The 23326-nt window shown below is 29.5% G+C and overlaps 1 protein-coding gene across 12 annotated transcripts in view; it reads right to left on the bottom strand.

The window, feature by feature from the left end:
• The window catches only part of LOC145252651 (cleavage and polyadenylation specificity factor subunit 5-like), a 506089-nt gene that overhangs the window by 451681 nt on the left and 31082 nt on the right, over positions 1-23326 (bottom strand). For 6 of the 12 annotated variants that reach the window (XR_013863642.1, XM_080112395.1, XM_080112397.1 and 3 more), the window contains exons 3-4: positions 23022-23085; positions 14388-14468 (exon numbers count right to left, since the gene is read on the bottom strand). Coding sequence is in view for 10 of the 12 variants with exons in the window: in XM_080112395.1 (XP_079968521.1) it covers positions 14388-14468; positions 23022-23085 (145 nt within the window). In the remaining 2 variants the exon portion in view is untranslated. The remainder of the gene's footprint in view (positions 1-14387; positions 14469-23021; positions 23086-23326) is intronic. The other 6 variants (XR_013863643.1, XM_080112396.1, XM_080112402.1 and 3 more) reach the window with 1 other exon arrangement.

Raw genomic sequence — 23326 nt, forward strand, 5'->3', positions numbered from 1 at the left:
TACTAGTGGGTGTCCGATGACATTTTTTTTCAAAATGTTCGATACTCGTCATATTAAAGTCTTATTTTTAACACAACAAAAAAAAATGGTCAAAAATATTTCGGACACTTGACAGTATTAAGATTAACATCTCTTCTGATTGGTTTCCAAATTTCATAACGAAATTCTTCATACAATCATGGTATGGGCCTTTAGAAAACAGGGAGGGTCATTATAAAACCTTATCGAAAACACCATTTTATGACGTTCACATTTTTATCACTTTATTTGCTTAAAACTCTTAAAATATATAATGTACATTCATATTTATTAATTCATTTGAAAGTATATTCATTTCCAAACAAAACAGTAGTAATTTGAAGACTTGAAGTGCTTTGGTTTGAAAAATATGGCTATTTTAGTAGAACTACCTTGAAATCTGTAAATATCCAAAGCGTTTTTTTGGTCAGTGTGTATTACTACTTAGTGTATCATTAGTCATTAGATTATGAAAGATATAAAGGTAAACTGGCCATGGAAAATCAGCTCAAAATTATGGGCTCAACACAAGACAATGTACACCATTAGGAATAGACAAATAGATAATGTCATTCCTGTTGGCCTTTATTAGTTTATGTCTGGCCTTACAATCCAAGGACAATCTCAATCCAGAAACCAAGATTACAGACAATATTGTGAATCTTAAAAATATTTTTAAAAAAATTAAATACATAAACCGATTGCATTTTTAAATCAGTCTGTAAAGATTTGTTCTTTAATATTATAACTTGGGAAATTAAAAATACTAAAACAAATATGGTTTCTCATAGTAAATACAACATTACAGTACAGAAAGATTAATCCAATTGAAAAGCAAAGATAAAATAAATTTTTTTAGCAATGCAGAAAACAAAAAGTTACAAGCAGTTTAGACTTTCTTTTCTTTTTTTTTTTTAACTTTCTGAAAGAAATAGTTATCCATTGATTACCCACTCAACTCTGATTAAATTGTTTGAATCACAAAAAAGTGGGTTTGCAAAGCCAGTTAAACATAAAAACAGATAAATCCAAAATTAGTCACAATATACAGCAAGAGAGGAAGGTGATAGAGATGGTTCACGTGAGAAATTAATGCAAATTAAAGATAATTATCATCATATTCAGTTTAAATGTCAGTTTTACATGCTAGCATGTGTTGAATAGATTTAAGAAACTGACTACAATAATAATCTTTCTCTGATAGAGAATAAAACCCTGACAGATTGGATTCTAATAGTTTTAAAGTTAGAAAATTAAAATATTTTTTAAATGCAAATCTTTGTTTAATATTAAATCAACTGGAATTATATGATTATATATGAGAGAGATAGAGAGAACAAAACTATTGTTCAAACATAAATTTGGTTACAGTTTTTTGTTTTTCTCAAGGGCAAAAATTTTTGCAAGACTGACCCCCTATTCTACTCTAAAAATAAAAAATAATCAATGCTTGTACATTACTGCTTTTAATGGCATCATCAGAAAGCCAAATATAGTAAGAAATTACAAAATTGATTATATATATATATTAATTAATGAAGTTTGTTTTCTGATTTAAAGTTAAATAGAAATATTTATGAACAAAAATCGTTTTAAAACCAAAAAGATTGTTGAAAATTAAAATTCATGGACATTTATAGTGAATGCAATTGAACAAAAATGTTATGTTCATACCAAACAAACATGTAATTATATATAAAAAAAAAAAAAAAATTTTTTAATTCAAATAAAAAATAAGTCAAAAATGGAGTAACCACCTTCTGATAAGCTCTATGTTAATAAAATTAGTTAACATTTAACCCTAGTTTGCCTGGGAGAAGGAAAGGCTGATCTTTTTCTGTACAATTTATGAAATAAAAATTTACATTACCCAGCATTCCCTGAGTGGACATGAAGTTCGGTTTGGACACAGCTGCTACACTAAGGATATTGAGCACCCCCACAATTTCAAAAATAAAAGAACAGAATTGCCCCCCCCTCCCAAAAAGAACAACAACCTCCCCATCAGATATTTCAGTATAACTTTTTTGTTGCCTGTGCGCAGGACGCCAACCCCCCTTAAAAAATAAAATAAATGAATCAAAACTTTTCTTTCAATCAAAATAGCAGCAAGAAACCACGACAGCTAGATTCGAACCTGAAACGCGAAAGAGGAAAAAAGTTACTGGCAAACACGCTAGCTGTTACAGTTTTCACTGCTTGTGACATCATGACGCTGCAAAATAACGTTTTTAAACAGTTTCAGTTCGATACACGTACATGACTTGCAAAAATCATGATGCAAAAACTTACCCCCCCCTTTAAAAAAAAAAAAAAAAAAAAAAAAAGTCCAGTTTACCACCACAGAATCAATCTTTTTCTAATTTTTACATATTATTCAGAGACATTGCTTTTTCAGATGGTTTCAACCCGGTTGGGTGCAAATGAATGTTTTTAGTAGACATACAAACACACAGACAGATCTCCTTTATATAATAGATAATATAATACAGCATGTTCCAAAAGTCTTGGGCACATTTTGACATTGAATATCTCGAGGTCTATTAAGGATATAAAAATGCATCTGGTATATTCAAAAGGCTTGTAATCTCAAGTTTTTCATGGAATGTTCAAAGATGTTCAATGTGAACACCATTATTCACATGACACACATCAAGTTGATAGTCCAATTCTTGCCAAACTTAACATTGCATTGTCAATATTTGCAACAGATTCTGTTATTTGGGACTTCACACAGCACTAGATTTAGGTAAATAAATTAGAGCGAAATTAGGTCAAATTGATGCCATCATAAAAATGTTTATAATATGCCAATATTTTTTTTTGTTTTGACAATCCCTGGTAAATTACAAATACTGATGCCAGCAATATTCTTTGTATTGTTTGTATGCAAGATTATTCATCTATTAATACTCTAGATGCAGTTCAAAAGTTTAATGAAGGGAGGGAGACAGAGCCCCTAAAAAGAAAAAAAATGGAAAAAAAAAGGAAAAAAGAAAAAGAAAAAAGAAAAAGAAAAAAAAAAAAGAAAAAAAAAAAGAAAAAAGAAAAAAGAAAAAAAAAAAAGCCCTCAAGTCTGATGCAGTTAAGACAATATTAAAATTGACATTTAAATTATTTCTAAAACAGAAATAATTTTAAAAGTGCTTACCAAAACAAAATATGCATATCTATAAAAATATTTCTATAAAAGAAATAAAATTTTTAAAATTACATGTTCTTTTAAAAAAAAAATTTTAAATGTTAAAAAAAAAATAAATAAAAAGTATGATCTTTCTTATAATATAAACCATTGAAAAAGCTGTTTCAATCTTAAAAAAAAATAAATAACTTACTGAGGACTTAGAAACATTGTAAAGCATCCAAATTAAGTTACCAAAATTCTTTCAGAAGGAAAAGAACTTCATATTCAATGTTTTATTTTTTTATATATACATATATATATATATATATATATATATATAGAGAGAGAGAGAGAGAGAGAGACATGAGAAAAAAATATATATATAGACATAAGAAAAAAAATATATATATATATATATGCACACACATACATGTAGAGAAAGATGGAATGTCAACATTAGAAATATTTTATTAAATAATTATAAGAGGAAAACAAGAATCAAACTTAATAATAAATGCAGAAATAAGAAAAGTCAAATAAAAAAAATTTGGCAAAAGGGGCATATTGTTAAGAGGATTATTAATTTATTTTGCCAAAAAAAAAGAAAAAAAAAAAAATCAGACTAGTATTTATTATAAAGTCAAAGACTCATTAAAAACTCATTTGAAGTTTTAATGAATTTAGTGTGTATGTGCATATATACATAACAAATGCTGTATTGTAGAAAGCTAGTTCTAATCAATAAACCATTGTATTTTTTTTTTTTTTTACACAGGCATCACCACATTATCAAGGCCAAGAGGCCATTCAAGGATAAGGGTTAAAGAGTGTACAGTAGAAATTGGAAAATATAGTAATCATTAGTAATGAAAATCCGGTAAATTTGTTAACTTATATGGAACGGCTCATCAAGAACTTATTTACGTTAGACTTGAAGACAACCATATTGTACTCAACCGGAAAGCAGGAAAACCGAAGACAATTCCACAGGCGTGCAGTTCTAAGAAAGAAGCTTTGTTCATGGAATCTACATTTAGGTTTAGGCACAGATAAAGAGTGGGGGGAATTATTGAAAGTGTTTTCAGCTAGACAAGTGTTTCTTGTAAAAGTTTGGCAAGGGGGCACCATAGACTGAAGCTCAGTTGAACACATTCCATGAAAATAACGATACATCAGAGACAAACTCGCAACATCTCTTCTGTGAGATAGAGGTTGTAGGCAAGAGAAAAGGACATCTCCTACGAGGCTACGAAGTCTATTTTGAACTATCAAGACAGAACAAGTTCTTTCTAGCAGCTCCTGCCCAGATGTGGCAACAGTATTCCATCCTTGGACGTACCTGGCTCTTATATAGATAGAGAATTGCATCAGCAGTGAGATATCTACCGGATTGATAGAAAGATCCCACCATTTTTCCAGCGGCCTTGGCAACAGATTTGATGTACGTGTTCCATTTAAGATCAGGAATAATGGTCAAGCCAAGAAGCTTGTCAAAACTTGAGGCCTCCTGAAGACAAGAGCCATTCATTTCAATTGATGCCAGATGTGGATCAGAATGTTGATGATGCAAAGAGAGAAGCTTGGTTTTAGATGCATTAAAAGTAACCAGCCACTCCTTTCCCCATTGTACCACGTGCTCAAGATCAGAGGAGAGAGAATCAGAGAGAATTTGGTCGTTTACTGCCTTAGATGTGCTACCATAAATGGTAGTGTCATCAGCATAAACGTCTACAAATGATGTAAGGATGTGATTTGGAAGATCATTAATGTAGATCAAGAAAAGGTTTGGGCCCAGGATGGACCCCTGTGGGACATCAGCATTAATACTGTGAGCTTCTGATTTTTGCCCCTCAACTACTACTCTTCTGAACCTATCAGAGAGAAATGACATTTCCAGCTATACCATAGCTAGAGATCTTGTGAAGTAAACCTTTATGCCATACCCTATCAAAGGCCTTAGATATGTCGAGCAATTGCCCTAGAAAGGTTGCCTCCATCGAGAGATTTGCTAATCCTATGAGATATAACTGTAAGCACATCTGCTGTAGATCTAGCAGAACGGAAACCATATTGAGTGTCACTAAGGTTATTTTATACTGTATTGAGAAATTTATTAAATTACTTAAAACAAATACCAGTAAATTTAAGTATACTTAAGATTAAGAATTGTATAATTTTCTATTATTTTAAAACCAATAAATTATTTTTAACTGTTGAAAAGAGCCCACTCAGAAAAAAAAAAATGCTACCTTGGGAATACAAATTTATATAATCAACGAAAGAAATAATCAGCAAATTGCTTATTGATATTTCACATCTATTAACAGTATTCTATTAATTAAAAAATAAAACAACAGTATTGTATTATTGTAGCCCAGAAAGTCACTAAGGAAGAGAGACGGGTTATAAAAAGGTATTTGTATTGAGAACAAAACAGAATATACAGAAGTCTCATTACCAAGGTAGCGCACTACAAAGTAAACACTCCACAAGTCAATATCTCTCTGTATACAGTTCAAAAGAGTACATACCCCACAAAATTTATTTTTAGATTTTTCATGTATTTCATACTTAGATGTGGTATAGTGGTTAATTTAAACCAAGATTAGAATGCAGATAGGTCACAGTAATGTCCACATCTTTCCCCCTTCTACACTAACACTTAAAAAGGAAGTAATAGAGTAGACCGAACTGAAATATTTATAAAGCAACTAGTCTAGAAAAAAAGAAAACTTCAAAATAAAAACAGCTACCAGAAAGATCTCCAATGTGTAGCACATTCAGCACTGACTTGCAGTCATCCCTTACATTGCATGTTCAAATTCACAGAGGTTGTCTTGATAAGATATACAATATGTGTATGTATGAAAATTGGTCACTGTCTTGAGTTCAAATATGAAAATCAGTTATTAACCAAATCATACAAAAAAAACAAATCAAATGTCTATTTTAAAACATTTAAATCCAACATAAGTTCAAATAAAACTATTTTGTATGCAAAAGTTATCTCCCTTAGTAATGAAGTCCATACACGAATAACAAAATTAAATAGTTTTAAGGCAAATATTTGGAAGTTCATTTGAGGATAAAAAACAGAAATTATGATTTCAATCAATTGCCATATTTGAGTAAATGTCAGCTTAATACAATCTAAAAAAAAACAAAATTGAATAAAAATGAGATTATATTTCTTTTATTAGATTTTTGAATTAGATATCAATACCTTGGAATTTTTTTTTCTTACTGAATCTTCAATATGAAAAAGAAATTTTAAATATACTACTACTACTTATAAACAAAACAAAAAAAAAATGGCAATCATTTCAGAAATATAAAAATTACAGTTCATCCAATGTGGTCAAAATTGAGTGTCCAATAATGCTTTCTGCTTAAAAAGTAGTTGATCATCTTGCAATACAGTTTTTATAGTAAAAAAAAGTCAAAAAGCTAGAATTTTTATTTTTCCGTTGACAATGTGGGATGGAATATGTGAAATTTTAACCAAAATAATTTAAATAACACACCCAAGTTAGTTAGTTTCAATAAAACTGATCTACTTAGTCTAAAATTTAATTTATTTTTCAGATTTAAAAAAATAAATAAATAAAATAAAAAAAAACATTAAATTAAATTAAATCTGCTCCAAGAATCTCCATTTTTAGTATTTCAGTGAATATAAGTTGAGATAATGTATCCATTATTTCTCTCATCAAGTATTTTTGTGTTTATTTCTTTTTTTTTTTTTTTAAATACCTAAAAAAAAGATATAGTCATCCAAGTGGAAATATTAAGGTCAGAGTACACACTCTAAATTTGGCTTCAGCTTATGCTATAGAGATACTAGTTGAGATCCTGAATGCATAAGCCAAGATGAATAGTTTGTTGGTTTTTAATTTTCTTAATATACATGTAATTTAAGCATATGTAATTTAGATAAGTATTACTAATATTTTCTATAAAACTTCAGAGAAAAAAAAAAATATAAATTTTTTAAATTCTACTGTTTGATTTATATATATATATACTAGCGGGGGTACCCGGCATTGCCCGGGTGTTTGGAAGTGTGTGTGGTTTTAATAAAAAAAATAAAAAAGTGCAACGTTAACCACTGGGCCACCACGAAATATTAACGATAGCATGTTTGAATTTAAGTATTACAATTTGGCAGGTGCCCATACTCAAGGAGGTCAACTTTGACTGCGGGGCAGTATTTTATTTACTGCGGGGGCAGGATTTTTTTTTTTTTTTTGTTTCCCCAGATGTTGTGGGGAAAACCAGCTCCCCATAAAAAGGGGATTGTCCAAATTGAATAGCAATTGTCTGATATAGGAGAAAATTTCACACTGATCAAAGCCGATTGCTTCGGACGTTTCCGGCGATCACGACCGGAAAAATGCTGCCAGAATTAGTTTCGCTTTTATTATACGAAAAAGCTTTATGCACATGCGGCGATCAAAAACTGAAGAATATTTATCTTTTTAAAGTCAAGCAAATTAAATAGACAGGCGATCCCCGTTGTTCACTGGTAGATATTATGATTTAGACATGATATAAAAAGTTTTAAGGAATGAGCCGACCGAGAAGTCCAGCGAAAAAGCCTTTTACAGACATACACACATTTTCGCTTTTATATTTATAGATTTTTTTTTTTTTTTTTTTTTTTTTTTTTTACTAGTCGGGCAACCTGATGTTGCTTGAGATTCGATGAATGTTTCAACCGTCTATATTTTACTGTCATTGAAATCGGTGAAATTGCCAATTTTTCAATCAAAATGATTGTCTGCACTGCACCGGGAGGAAGCTTCACATGCTTCCCCAAAGTGACTTAATTCACAAGACAATGTATTTAAAATTACACTGTTGAGAACCTACCATCGATTTTATATAATGGCCTGAATTAAAGTTTAAAATGCAAAAGTCAAGTATCATGGTTCAATTGTGCTTTAAACAGAAACATTCATTTTGAACACTACTGACATATTAAAGAACAGCGTTGATTGTATATGCCAGACCTTTCTGCATGTGTGATAATAAAACTTCTCAAATGCACTTGTGATGTTAGGTTGTATTAGGTGTCAAAATTAACTGTGACTTCCGATTATATGGTTTATCAATACTTATCAAAGATATTCAGATTAAAAAAAAAAAAAACTATCTAAGAACACTGCCAGGCACATGAAATACATTTGTGTGAAATTTTTTTAAAATCAGCCCAGCTGTTTAAGAGTCCATAGGGAACAAGTTCTCACATACAAAGCTCTTTTTATTATTTTTTTATTAACAACAAGAAAGGCCCAGTGTATAAAATTAACATTAGGTTCTTTGACAAGCATTTGAAATGAACTGAATTATGATACTTGACTTTTGCATTTTAAACTTTAATTCAAGGCATTATCTTCTATCTTCTATATATATAAAAGCGAAAAACGTATGTGTTTGTCTGCTAAAAACTTTCAACAGACACAATAAAAATTCACAAACTCGGTATCATATTGAAGCTCCATCCTTCGCTCGAAAAATATCGAAAAATTGGCCAAGAACGTTCATTTTTTCTCCCCAAAATCGACAATTTTCGACAGGGAGGCGTCAATAAAAACGGTCCTCTCGTGACAACAACCGGTTCTACGCATGCGTTAGATGACGTCATGACCTGATTTACTTTAAATAGTTGAAAAACTGATTAAATTTCATGTACGTCGCGTTAGGTCAGTTGGTTAACATGTTGATTCCTTATATAAACGTTTTGGGTTCGAATCGTGGTGTGAGATGTCTTTTTTTTTCTTTTTGATTTTTTAAATTTAAATATTGAACCAGTGTTATTTAAGCCCATTTCACGTAACGTTCGTTTTTGTTTTTTTTTGTTTTTTTTACTTCGCTTATCCACCCCCGACCACACACCCAAAAACACCCGAGTACCCACCGATTTTTTAAGTTTTAATATCGAAACAGGCTTATTTAAGCCATTTTTCACGTGTTCGTTTTTTTCTGTTTTCATCGTTCGTTTGCTTTACGTTAGTTTTTTTTGTGTTTTTTTTTTTCGAGTCCCTTATTAACCAAATCACTTTAAGATTGGGACGACTATACTGTGTTCAATAATTAATAAATAGAATGCAAAATAAAAAAAAAAGAAATCAAAATTAAAAATAATTCACCCCTTCCCACCTTACACCTACCTATATAACCAAAATAAAATAAAATTAACTATAAATACACCCAAGCTTCGATAAAGAACAACAACTACAACCACTCCTGAGGATGATCAGAAGTACCAATGGAAAGCGCTAGAGAATATGGCCAAACAACCACTGGGCACCATACTATATTACCTAACAGCCAAAACAATACCGCTCGGAGAAAAGATTATCAGCAAAATTGGAAAAAAAAAAGAAACTCAGTTATGTTTAATCAGACACCACATTTTATATATATATATATATATATATATATATACTAGCAGGGTGACCCGGCGTTGCCTGGAATTGAATGATGATCAATGAATGTTTTACATTCCCATATTTTTATTGTCATGCAAATCAGTGAAATTGCTCATTTTTTAATACAATTGATCAATTGCCTGCTTTAGTTGGGACCCATCGCGATGCACATGGAGGAAGCTCACATGCTTCTCGCAGTGACTTAGTTCACAACACCATGTAGTCTACATTGCACTGTAGAGAACCTGCTATTTATAATTTTTTTTTTTTGACATATAATGCCTTGAATTAAAGTTTAAAATGCAAAAGTTTGGTATCATACTTCAATTGTGCTCTAAACAGAAATATTCATTTCAAACATGCCCCTGTCATAGCAAAGAACCTAATGTTTATTTTATATGCCAGAACTTTCTGCTTGTGTGGTAATAAAATTTCTCAAATGCACTTGTGATGTTAGGTTGTGTAAGGTGTTAACTTTGATCAATAAAGGAATAGGCGTTTTTGACCAGATTATTTCTATTATCGGTACTTATCGAAGACATTCCAATACAAAACTTAGCTAAGAACACTGCCAAGCACATAATGAACTTTAGTGTGAAATTTTATAAAAATTTTGGAGTCCCTAGGGAACAAACTCAGACACACAGATCGTTCCTTTCATATAGTTGAGATAGTGATAGAGATACCAGAAAACGTACAATTCATCACTGGAAAAGGCACAAACTGCTACTTAATCTAACAGTCATAGTTTTTAAATTAGTAAATTTCTATTACATCTATCAAAATAAAACTTCTGACTGGATTTGCAAATTTTTCTTTAAAATGTGATTTTAATATTTTTGTTGTGATTTATATATTCCAAGAAATCCAACTATTAACAACAAAACATGCCTGCTAGCGATAGATGATTTTTTGCAACTATGCAGTCAGAGTCTATTCACATTTTTATTAAAAAGTTTGTGGTTTTACTTTTTATTTTATAGTAAATTAGGAGAATATGTCTCCAAAGAAAGTACATATCGGCATGACTTGTACCACAATTTTGCCGCCTCAGTGGCCACCTGTCCTTTAAGCGCAATCCAGCAACACTTAACTGCACCTAAGACACCCAAGAATTTCGAAAACTCTTTACATGACCATTCTGGCAGTCTCTTATTGCAACCTGCACCTATCTATTATTGAAGCATTGCTCATTCAAGCAAAAATACTGAACATCAACCACCAGACTAGGTTTGGAGGTAGGGACAGCAGTCTCAAATATTTATAGGTACATTATCTGATCAGTCAATTCACCAATGAACAGTACCTGAAGATAGACCATGAGAGTTGAAAACGTTAATACATTGAGGAATTTCTCTATTCTTTCACAGAAAATGCAAGAAAGTTAACCCGCCATAGTGGACAAAAAAAAAAAAAAAAAAAAATATGCAGAGTTTAGCACTTATATTCAACAAGATATATTTTCATATGATGGAATGTTTTCATCTTAAATTTTAAGCAATTATGCAGAATGTAGAAACTATGCATAAATTCAGCGCAATAGTGAAATGAAACCAATAAACTAATAAGAAATCATAAAAAATAATTAACACTCATTTTTCAAAGGAATTTGCAAACTAGTTAACCCTTAAGTAGTCGTTTAAATATCAACAAGTGGGTATATTAAATTTGTTTTAATAATTTTTAAGTAGAAAATATGCTTTTAATATCAATGTCAGAGAATAAATAAATAAAAAAAAATAAAAAAAGTTAACTTTATTAGGTAATATACATACACATATTCAATTTAGATAAACAAAATTACCATTGGTCGTGACAATAAATCTATCATTTCAATTTAAATAGATTACATTAGACTGACTTCAATCAAGTCAGGAGGCTGATGAAATCTTTAAATTGAAATGATTTATTGGTGTGACAAATGGTAATTTTGTTTAGCTAAATTGAATAAAATATTTTGCTCTTTATTGAACACTATTAACAACCGCATAAAATTCAATGGTTTTTATTTTGGATATTTGTGAATGAATATATATATATATATATATTTATTAGAAAAACAGCTTACAAAATTTTAAGATTTATAAAAAAAAAAAAAACTAAAAAAAGCTGAGCAAAATCCATTTTAAAATTTTAAAAACTAAAATGTACCAATAAAACTATAAAATGGACCAACACTAGCTTTACAAAAATATAAAAACATTAGATTGGCAAAAAATTAAAAAGAGGGGGGGAAAAAAAAGGATATTTTTTTTTTAAATGAACATCCATAAAAGATCAGTTAGTTTTGTTAATAAAAACAAAATGAATAAAGAAATGGGGGGTGGGGAAGGTCAAAAAGGAAAACAAAATAATGATGGGTGAGCAATTGTTTTAAGAAAACAGTATTATTTACAAATGAGATATTAAAAGTTTATAATAGTGTCCAACATAAAAAAGATTTTATATTTTAAAACCCTTTCAAAATAATTAGATTAATATAAATTTAAAAACAAAAATCACAATGTAAATTACGGATTATAAAAAAGAAATAACAACTACAGATGTATAAAATATAAGATTTGCATTTTGTTTTTAAAAAAAAAAATGTAGAAATTTATAAAAATAAAACTGGAAATTTTGCACAGGAAAGCTTTCAATTTGTTTTCTCATTTTACAAAAATGCTTTCCTATTATGAATAAAAACGAAAAGCTGATTGTTGTTATTTTGATAAAAGTGAATATGAAAGGTCACTGTGGTGAAGTGGATATCAATATGGATTGTCAACCTGGTTGTGCTATACTCTAATCCTGTTGGTTCCATAGCATTACTTCCACTAATGGATGCCCCAACTTTGACGTGGTTTCTTTTAAAGTACCCAATTCTAGGAAGAATCAGGGAAACCAATGCCATCAATAAAATCAAACCACTCAAAAATCTCATGCCATATGAATGTATATTTATTGAACCCCATTTTGTTTTGTTTTCAGATACCTTTTAGTTCAGGAAAAAAAAAAAAGAAACCAATTATTTGGATTTTTCTTTTGTTAGTCTATCAGAATTTAAAGATAAGAGCAATACTTCTACTAAAATAAGTGATTTTTTTTTTCATAAAGTTATTTCCCTTATTATTGAGTTGTGCATGTCCAGAGAGAAAAATGAGCCAAGCTAAGAAAGAGGGAGGGGAAAATGGGAGAAAGTGTGAGGAATAGAAGTTATGTTACACCCCCCACCCCACCCCGAGCAATGCCAGATAGCTCTGCTAGTTCATTTATCAAGGAAGTTTTAATTCATACACAAAAAGAAAATAAATATAAACAGAACAAAAATAAACTGCTGCATTCGTTACTGGCAATATTGAAAACACATAAGGTAAATCAAGTCTTGTGAACGAATAGATGTATTCTGTCTTGTACTGAATGAGTCACTCATCAGATGAATCGGTTACATATAGGCTTCATTTGCTGCTGAATGGACACTAACTAGTGAAAGTAATTTCACACCGTCACCTTACATCAATCACTAAATATATATTCTCAATAATGGTTATATTTTTTTAATAGGTTAGATATGATGTCCATCATAATAACCTAAAATGTGCAGGTTTAGTAACAATAGATACATGAAATGAAACGTGAATTAGCTTATATCACTCGTTCTCATGGAATATTATTATTTCAGAAAATGCCGATTTGAAGGAATGAATTCTTTCAGGCAGTGCAGTCAATAATACCAGTATTTAATGTTGCAGAAAGAGCTAAATGGTGGATTATCATATAGATGCTTAGTTTATTTAATAATTTAAATATTGCATAACTAGTAAAATTTATTATTTTCTATATTACTACAGTGATAATTGAGCATGTCTCTTTTTACTCAATTAATGGATAATTACATAGTACATTCTTTTAATAAGAAATAATTTACTATGAATGATATCTATTTTAGAAAAAGGGAGATAATTCAAGACATGCTGGTTGGACTCACTTATTTTCCTAATTTTGGTATACACTAATATTTTTTTATTGGTAAGTAATTATATTCAAGTTATTCTATTTTGAACTGCCATTTTTCAATTGAGCATCAATGAAAATAAGCACCAAATAATTATTTAGTATAAATTATTTTGGTATTCTTATTAGAATACCAAAATAATTTATACTAAATGATTATTTGGTGCTTATTTGTAACTATTAAAGTTGATTAAACACTATTCTGGAGAAGTTATCGAACATGGTTTAACTAAATTGATTTTATTTGTTCATATGGTTCTTATTCTAATATTATGGGGTAACATTAAATAGTTACACAGCTTTTGAGATGACATTTCTGTAAAATAATGTTTGATACTGATTATGCCAATGTTTCATTAATAAACAATATTTATTCCAACCTAAATTCTCATTAAACAATGAAAGTTTTTTTTTTTTTTATAAATCATTTCAAATAGGAAAGTAAAAGCATCTAAATATGGAGTTTGAAACTGACAAAGAATTGAATAAAGAAAAATTAAAAGCTTGCCTGTGCAAATATTTTTCTTTTTGAAAATGAAATGGTTGCATATAATCAAAATGAAAAAAATGTTTAAAAAAAACTTATATGAATGAATAAATTGTGAATGATGAAAATGAAATATTTGCATATGTACAGGTATTTTCCCCTCCTTTGCCAGAATATTTTTTTAGTATTTTTAACAAGCAATAAAAATTTAAGAGATGTGTGCATATCCATAGTTATGTTTTTTTTTATGAATACACAAACGGTTTTATGGGTAGATGCTTATGAAATGAAATTTTATATTGGTTAAAATGGATAGTTGTCAGACACGCACTTTTTTTTTAGCCGTGATTTCCCTGGTCTCGTCCGCAGTTTCATTGTACGGCTGTATTGCAGATCCCTTCATTGGAAGCCACTTCACAGGGAAGAGAGAGAGAGATGGTGACATTAAGAGATATGCAGACGCACACTGATGCATCAGAAGAAAGAAAACGTTACAGCATTCAATTTTTAGTCAAGCTTACTGGCATCATCATCTTAGACATTCAAATCAAGAAAATATAAATTGCCTTCAAATTACTTTCAATTTAAAAAAAAAATAAAAAAAAAAAAAAATAAAAAAAAATGTAAAAACGCCAAAGTTATAAAAATAAAATCCATGTTTGATTTTTCAAGAGTTCAGTTAAAAAATATATTGTTACATAATATTGTGAACACAAATATTAACTGTAAATAACGTTAAGATAAAACTGCTGCAGAATTTAAACCAATCAAATAGTAATTTATAATCATCATTCACATATTAAAATTTTATCAAGGCATCACAAATATGACAATAAGAATTACTATTGCAACTGCATTTAACCTATTTATGCATTTAATAATTGAGCATGGCCTTAATCAGCTCCAGGCACAAAGCCTAACATCAAACTATAATATTTGCGTACCAAAAAGGGTTCCATTGAAATCATTTCTTTCAGTAAATACACAATATCACAGGAATCGTTTCTGAAAACAATTAACAAAAACAACAAAATCCAAACACAAGTGCAACACCGATGTTCCAGAACATTATCGGACCATCAATTCATCAATATACGCTTAAACCATACCTATAGACCTCCCATATCTTTAACCAATAGAAATTGCAAGAGATTTCAATTTTTTCTTTGATGGAAATAAACTGATTGGCTAGCACTTTAATTTCCCTGCGAAGCTACAACTAGGATTAAAAGGTGTTCAAATAAAACATGGCTCTTATCAATAGTTGTAGCGTAAACAAATTTCTGGTGCTCGCTACAGAGATGTCTTTTGTCTACCCAATAATTTTGTCTGGCAAGAGATTACTTAGTTCCCTCTCATGATTTTGCTCAAATTAAGAGCTGCCAGATAATCAGTGTTGCACATGTATATTAATTATTGCGGTACTTGTACATTTAATCAAGACATTAAAAAAAAATGAACATATTGAAAAAATGTTATATTGTATGTATCCGATAAAAAATTTCACTTAATTTGATAGAGTAGTTTGTTTTTTGGGGTTTTTTTTTTGGTTTTTTTACAGCAGGAAAACATTTGTGCCAGCATGTTGAAGATAGCAATCTTTGAATTTTTTTTTAACACGCCACGGGGAGATAACTCAGTTTAAAGTACAGACACTTTCTCCACATCTTTAATACTAGCTTTTCTTTCTAAAAATCGAACCTTTTGCTCAGTATCATAAATTGTTTTTTTCCCTATGAAAAAAATAAATAAATAAAATTTAAAAAAAAAAACGATGAAATTAAGTGAAATTTTTTTTGAGAACTTTATTCCATAACAGATACGTACAATATAACCTTTTTTCGATATTTTCATTTTTTTTTTTAATGTTTTGATTAAACTGTACAAGTAACATTATTGCATATTGCTTACCTAATTAAAACTAGAAGATACACTTTTACAGTCATTTCTATGTTATCCTATGTTAGTATGGCTTACAATGTATGAAAATTGAATTGTGTATATTTAAGCAGCATTTTTTTCATTTAAAAACAACCTTGTAAAATAACAAAATTGCTTAATTTCTTCTTTATATTTTTCTATCTTTTGTGTTAAAATCAATAAAATTAATATATAAGTTCTACATGTATCACAAATGTTTGATTCTTCTTTGATTTGTTATCAATGGAAAAAGTAAATGAACAAAAAAGTTGGAGAAAACAGAATTTCAAAAGTGGCTATGAAACTTGTTTGAAATCGTTTTCCGACCGTACAGGAGATATATTAAGAATTTAAAATCCTCTGATGTCAGAATTAGCATCACAGGATAAAATTGTAATATGTTAAGCATTTTAAAATATAGGTTTCATCAGCAATATTAATTGTAGGTCGAGTTTAATTTTCGGAATTTTAAATCGAAATGATCGTAAAAAATTGAAAAAAATATAATTAAGCAGAAACTTTTATTTTTAACAAGGCTTGCTTAAATGTATGCAAATATACATATAGGGTGTCCCAAAATCAATCAGAATAGATGTTGAACTTTGGAACATCCTGTCTATATTTAAGTAATTGAACTTAAGTCATTTCTGAAGTACATTTAAAGAAAACTCTAACAAACATGCATAAATAGGTTAAATAAAAGATCTAGAGCAAATAAATGAAACTGAATTAATCATAACCCAAAACCTTCCTTAATCGTATTACAGATTTCTCCTTAAAATTTAAGTTTAACTGCAGTTTTTATGCACAACATTAAACCAAACAAAAATAATTTTTTTAGAAAAAAAGCAGTATAAATTTAATTTTTTGCCCACCAAATTTCAAATATTCAAACCAAAAGCATTTTCATATTTGTTTACTTCCATTTTTATCTCAAATATTTTTTTTTTTTTTTTTACACTTCAGGAAAACATTTATCATAAACAAGATTTTATCTCCAACAAAATTTTAAACTTTCAGATTTAAAAGGAAACTGCATTTTTCCAGGATTTACATTGTTAATAGTCAGAAAAAACATCAATTCTCTAACAAGTATCTATTAATATAAGCACCCCAGAACAAGATACTAAAAATACTAGAAGGTTCAGAGTTTAGGTTTGGTTAATTTTCAGCCATTTTTTTTTTTTTTTTTTTTTATAAGTTTATGAGGCTTCACTATGTTTATCAGAATAAAAATGAAGTTATACTTCTGTTTTTAATGTATATTAAATTATTTTGTTTTTAATGTATATTAAATCACATTAAAAGACAGCTTCATTTTTTGATTTCTTGCATCCATAGAAACGCGAGTAACTACACACTGTATTATTTGTATCTCATTATTGAATATTTACTAAAATTAAAAGCACAATAGTGCGAAATAAAATTTTTTAATCTTATTTTAAAAAATAAACCATGAAATTAAATCCACCAGAATGCATTTTGCTTTCTCCATAAACACACAAAATTTTAATCTTTTATCAATAGTTGATAATTTTTTTTTTTTTAAATAAAAAAAGCAAATTACTAAGTAATTTGCTTTTTTATTTTTTTTTAAATAAAGGAATTTTGGAAGTATTTAAACTGTTGAATAAAAAAAGTTATTTCTCAGCAAATTCCAATGTATTAAAAAGATTGAAGCTATTTACATCTAATAATTTTACAGAAATTAAAACATGAAAAGAATTTAGTTTTATATCCATTATAATTTAATAACTATATTATGCTGTAATAATTAAATCTTACTTTCAAAATCTTATTTAAAGAAATATAGCAAATAAATAAAACAAGACACAAAAATGAAATTATGTTTTGAATTTTTTTTACATGAGGATTGATAAATCATATTTAAATTATTTGGACTACTGTTCTCAACTTGAAATTATTTTTAACGTTTCAGATGATGTAAATTGATCTTCAGGTACATCTTACCACTCAAAAATTTGAACATAACCCTTTATTTTATTCATAGATACTTGTTCTCAACCATGATCAAGCACTTAATTTGTAATTATATCCTTGGTATCGCCTGTACTGAGGATTAAACCTTCAATTTCCATAGCCATTTAATTTAGCACTTATCCGTTGTGCCACAGGTCCTTACAGACAATTCCAGCTCAAGTTTTAAGAACCTTAGACCTATTCTTGCTTTAGAAGTATAATCTTACTAAAAAATTTTTAATCAAACTAATCCTAGTCTAGGATTAGGAAGGGATAATTATTGAAAACAAGAAAACTTTTAAAAAATATTTTAATTCCCTATTGAGTTTTCATTTAATCAAATATATTTTAATTGCAAAAATTTTCATAAATTTCTGATTAAATCAAATGAAGAACTACATCTATTTTTTATTAAAATACATAAATATCATAAAACATTACTTAAATACATACAAAGACAGAATTTCAATTCAAAACATACACAATGCATAGTTTGTTTACAAATGGGGGGGGACAATAAAAGCAACAGGAATATTTTTTAGTATCTCATTTTGAGGATGCCTATTATATATAAGATCCTATATACTTAAGATGGCAGCTATATACAAAAGAAAATAAAATGTAAACCAATAACAGCATCTTATGAAAGAATATTTTATCTATAACTGGTTAATGTTTTCTATATTGCATACTTTTTTTTATTATTATTTAGAAGAGCAGTGGGAAAGTGCTCCTGCTGGTTTGTAATATAGCTTTCTGCTGCCTGATCCTAACCATCTGTTAGAGATGTGAAAGCAAAGGTTTCAGCACTATAATAATCTAAAAGCCAGGAAAGGGTTTGGGTCCCTTTCCCTTAAACAAATCCTAAAGAAACTTTTCTCATGACAAATGCAATGCTTTCTGGTTAACAAGTTGTTGGTCTTTGGTAGTTGCACAAAGACATTTTTTTTTATTTCACTTTTATAAATAAAAAAAAAAAAAATGAATTGCGATTTAGATTTTTAAAATTTCATTTTCTTTTACACTATTAAATTAAGATCAAAATAATTCAATATATAAAAAACAAAAACTAAGTAGGAATTGAATATAAATCTCAAGTATTTTAAATTTTGAACAACTGAAAAACTTAATATAATTTATGCTACATGTATAAATGAGATGTACCATAGTAAAAAAATGGGGTATTTAAAAAACTTCCATTTTCTTATGCAATATTATTATTTTAAATATTAAAAAGATAATTCAATATAATTATAAAATTCAAAATTACATTTATTCAAGAAAAAACAAGACATCAACTGGTTTCATAATTGTATAAATTTAGAAATAACTGGAGAACATGTTTTAACAATTATGAGGGAATCAATCTTTCTCTTGATTTAGAGTAAAATTGGTTGATTTTCAAACTGCAAAGTTTTCTTCTTTTAAGTCAATTCTTTTTCTCTGCAGCCAAATTTTTGAATGGACAGAATTGTATTGTTGGTTCATAAGTAATAGGACTGATCATTTTTTGACTTATTTTACTATTTATATCATAAATACTGAATAGAAAAAAAAGCTAAATTAATAACTACAATGTTGTTGAGTATAAAATGAAATTATCCACAAATTAACTCCCCAAAAAGCTAAAATTGATGTGATACAGTAGAAGGGAGATAATTTTTGAGATTTCATATTTTAAACAGGATCTAACTCCACTCAGTTTTATTATTTTATTCATTTCAGCCATATATGCATAATTTAGTTCAGAGTATCTTCGCCTTTTGGCTAGGAGCAAAATGTAATATCTGTTGTGATACTGTACTTAATCCATCTTTTCTATTATCAATTAATGAAGGAGAAGTCACTCTAGACTGAGGTAATTTTCATTTTTTATTTCAATCCAAAGTCCCCCCCCTGGTGGGGGTGGGGGGGGCTGGATTTTCCCCACATTAAAAACCAACTTTGTGTCTAACTCTGCCCTAGTGGAGAGGCAAGTAAATAGGAACAATTAAGTGTCCAAAATCAACAGAAATGAAACAGAACTTCTAATTTGACATTTCAATTATTTTTGCTTTAAGGAAACTAAAAGGATATTTTATACTTGTGGATTATCTGTCACTAATTTAAAATTTAATTTTCCAAATTTTAAACAATATTCTTGACTGCTACCTTTAACTTAGTGTTGAGAGTTGATGAACGGTGTATCAATTATCATAAGATCTGTGTGCCTATGAATCTTTATCTATCAAATATGGTGTAACAGGTGACAAAAAAAAAAAAAAAAAAAAAAAAAAAAAAAAAAAAAAAGCCTACTTTTTTTTTCAAAGCTTCAGAAATTTGTTTGAAAAAGTGTAACATTTGTCTTTTTTTGATAAGTATATAAATAATCTTCAAGTCTTAGTACATTTTAGGAAAAATGGTGAAACCAAATGTTTAACACACAGACATACCTATAAAAACGGAAAACAGTCCAGCTCCTATGACTCGCAGAAACATTTTTTCAGATTCAGAATTACTAAAGTGTGGATTTATCTGCACTTACTCCTGATACATTGGCTACTGATAGACTGCATCCTTAATGATCAGGCTTCCTGAAAACAACTGATACCCCTCTTCCACAAACACATGGATATCACAACACATTGTACACTACCCTACATAACTTTTGAGAAATTGGAGTACATAATGATTCTAATCTTTATTTGTGAAAAATTTAATTAAATAGCAACAGATAACCCACAAATATGCAAGGATATCATTAGACTTCTAGAATAACTTCTCTATAAATATTTCAAAGAACATCAAAAATGTTTTTTCTTTTAATTATAACATTGATAAAAATATATACATTCTATTAGACATTCAACTTTCTTATCTATATTTAAAAAAAAAAAATACACGGTTTTAGAATAAGCAATATCAAAAATATATTTTGCAGTTGATCAATGATGAACTGGTTTCAATTGAAGTTTGAGATTGTCGGTCAATTGACTGTTAAAGCAACATGTTTCTTCAAGGAGATGAGATGTATTAAATCCAGCATGAGTATGTATTAATATTTTATTTTCAAGTCTGTTCCTTTGCTTTAAATCCTTTTTTCTCCATTTTATAATAATATATTCAATTGTATATCTGCTAAAACTTTCACATTCTATAAAATAATGATATTTCTTTGCACTTTTTAGCTTAATTTTATGCATCTTTTTTACTTTTGTTGTCAAATTGATCTTCATGAAAATTGACATGTGAATTTTTGTTTTCAGAATTGATTATAGACGATTTTGAACATTCATATTTGCAAAAGAGTTTTTCTTGGAATCAAATCCAGAAGAATAAGTAAAGAGATTTCAAACTTCCTAGCATCTGCAAGCGGGCGATGGAAAATGTCATTAAAAAACATTCAAAGATTTTGGAAGTAAGAGGCAACCTCAGAGAGAAAAATGCATGAGCAACAGACATTATCAGAATATCAGAATTTGTCAAAGTTATTGAAATCAACAATAATCCAACAATTCGAGGTGTGCCTTTGCAATGGAGAAAAGCATGAAAAGTTCATTAAGCTGTTAGTGAAGAATGGCATTTGCTACATAGCATATGAGATTAGAAAAGAACAAGTTCTGTTAAAGACGACTCAAGCATGCAAACAAGTTGAAATATTTACTGGAAACAGTCATGCTGTGGTTCTCTTGGAGAAGAAAAATTTCTGCGAAAACCAAATAATCAATTTCCAGAGGTTGCTTGCTGCCTCATGCAAAGTCATATTCAGAATTATGATGGCAAAATTTCCAGCAGCAACTATAGTCATAAGTGTTGTCAGTATTTAAAAGAACATTGCCATCAGATTTCTTCCCGGAAGGCATCAGGTTGAACACTAGGGGATAATGAAACCCTGGATCAACCCCAGATGGCTCCAGAAAGGCAGCAAGACTGAGAGATTCGTCAAAGACATTTTACCTGACATCTGGCCTCTTGTATTCATTTTGGCATTCTTTAGAGCAATTGGGTCGGCTCCACCCAGAAAATTTACTGGATCCCGAGCACATGCTAACCACATGCACTAGTATGCACAATAGCAGATATGAGTCAATCATGATTCCAGCAGCAAACCCCATACAGGCGAGGGTACAGGATCAGCTCTATATCCTGTTTCAATGTTTTGAAGCAGGTTTTCAGTTGACCTCCGCATAGTTTTTTTTTTTCCAGCCCCGAGATTCAAAGGTTAGAAAAACATCTGGCCTCCTGACTCACAGAACTGGATTTCTTTGTGCGAGGTGCAATCGGACAAGCCACTATAACATATGGAGTTGCAACATACAACATGAAGGATGAACTGAAAGCCAGAATTATCAGAACCTTTGGGGGCCTCAGTCCAGAATCAGTGATGAAGGGCTGTGACTGCTTTTGAGGCCACCTCAAGGCTGAAATCAAACCCAAATTCAAGTAAAAATCTACAGAACAAAACATGAAAATAAACTGACCAAAAAAAGAAATACTACAGTGTTATCTTTTTCTTAGGCAGCAATCATAGATTCAGATTTTGTTTTCAGGTTATTAGGAGGGGTGGGAAGGGAGACAAAAATAGAATACTAGGTAATTTTTTTTTTTTTTTTTTTTTTAAATATAAGTTGGTTCATGAGGAGTTTGCAAGCAGGCATAATATGGTTTAATGTGATGGTCGGCAATGCTAAGCATTACCCACCACTAAGCATGCAGAGGATAGTAATAAAAGTTGATCTCAGTTCTAACTTGATACTCCTGTAAACAAGTAGGAATGCCAGATAGAGCCTCACATTGATTTTTTTTATTTGTTTGTTTTCACTTTCCAATTCAAAGAAAAAGATACAGCCTGGGAGATTAATTTTTTTAACCACTTTGCCATAAATGACAAGAATTGCCAACCAAGCAAAACAAATCAGAAAGTAAATAATTCTCAACATCTAAAAATTGCCTTAGTTGTAAACCTAGTCACATTCAGAAACTTCCCGAATCTTTTAAAAATTGCTGTTTAGAAATTGTTTGGCATTATCAGCACCGAAACCAGTAGTTTTCTGTGACATCTGAAAGAAATGGAAAAACTTCTTACTTCAGTCAACAGCCTCTTCAGTCCATCTACTTGGTCCTCATTTGGGTTAAGCTCTCCACCTGGCCTGAAGACAAAATAGAAATAAAGACATTTCAAAAATTACTTTAAATGAACTATTAAAACCACATACCTTTTAAAACAAGGCATCTCAGTGAAAAACCGACTTTAAAAAGAAACATGTAGGCGATAATTGATCAGGACATATAATCAAAATATGAATTTTTTTTTCTTTTAATAACTAGTTTTGCCAACTCACTATTGCTTCGCAAAGTTTGTGACTTGAAATACTCAAAACATTAACTTAA

Source organism: Euprymna scolopes, chromosome 29 (genome assembly GCF_053919585.1).
Source record: "Euprymna scolopes isolate OS-2025 chromosome 29, ASM5391958v1, whole genome shotgun sequence".
Classification (NCBI taxonomy): Eukaryota; Metazoa; Mollusca; class Cephalopoda; order Sepiida; family Sepiolidae; genus Euprymna; species Euprymna scolopes.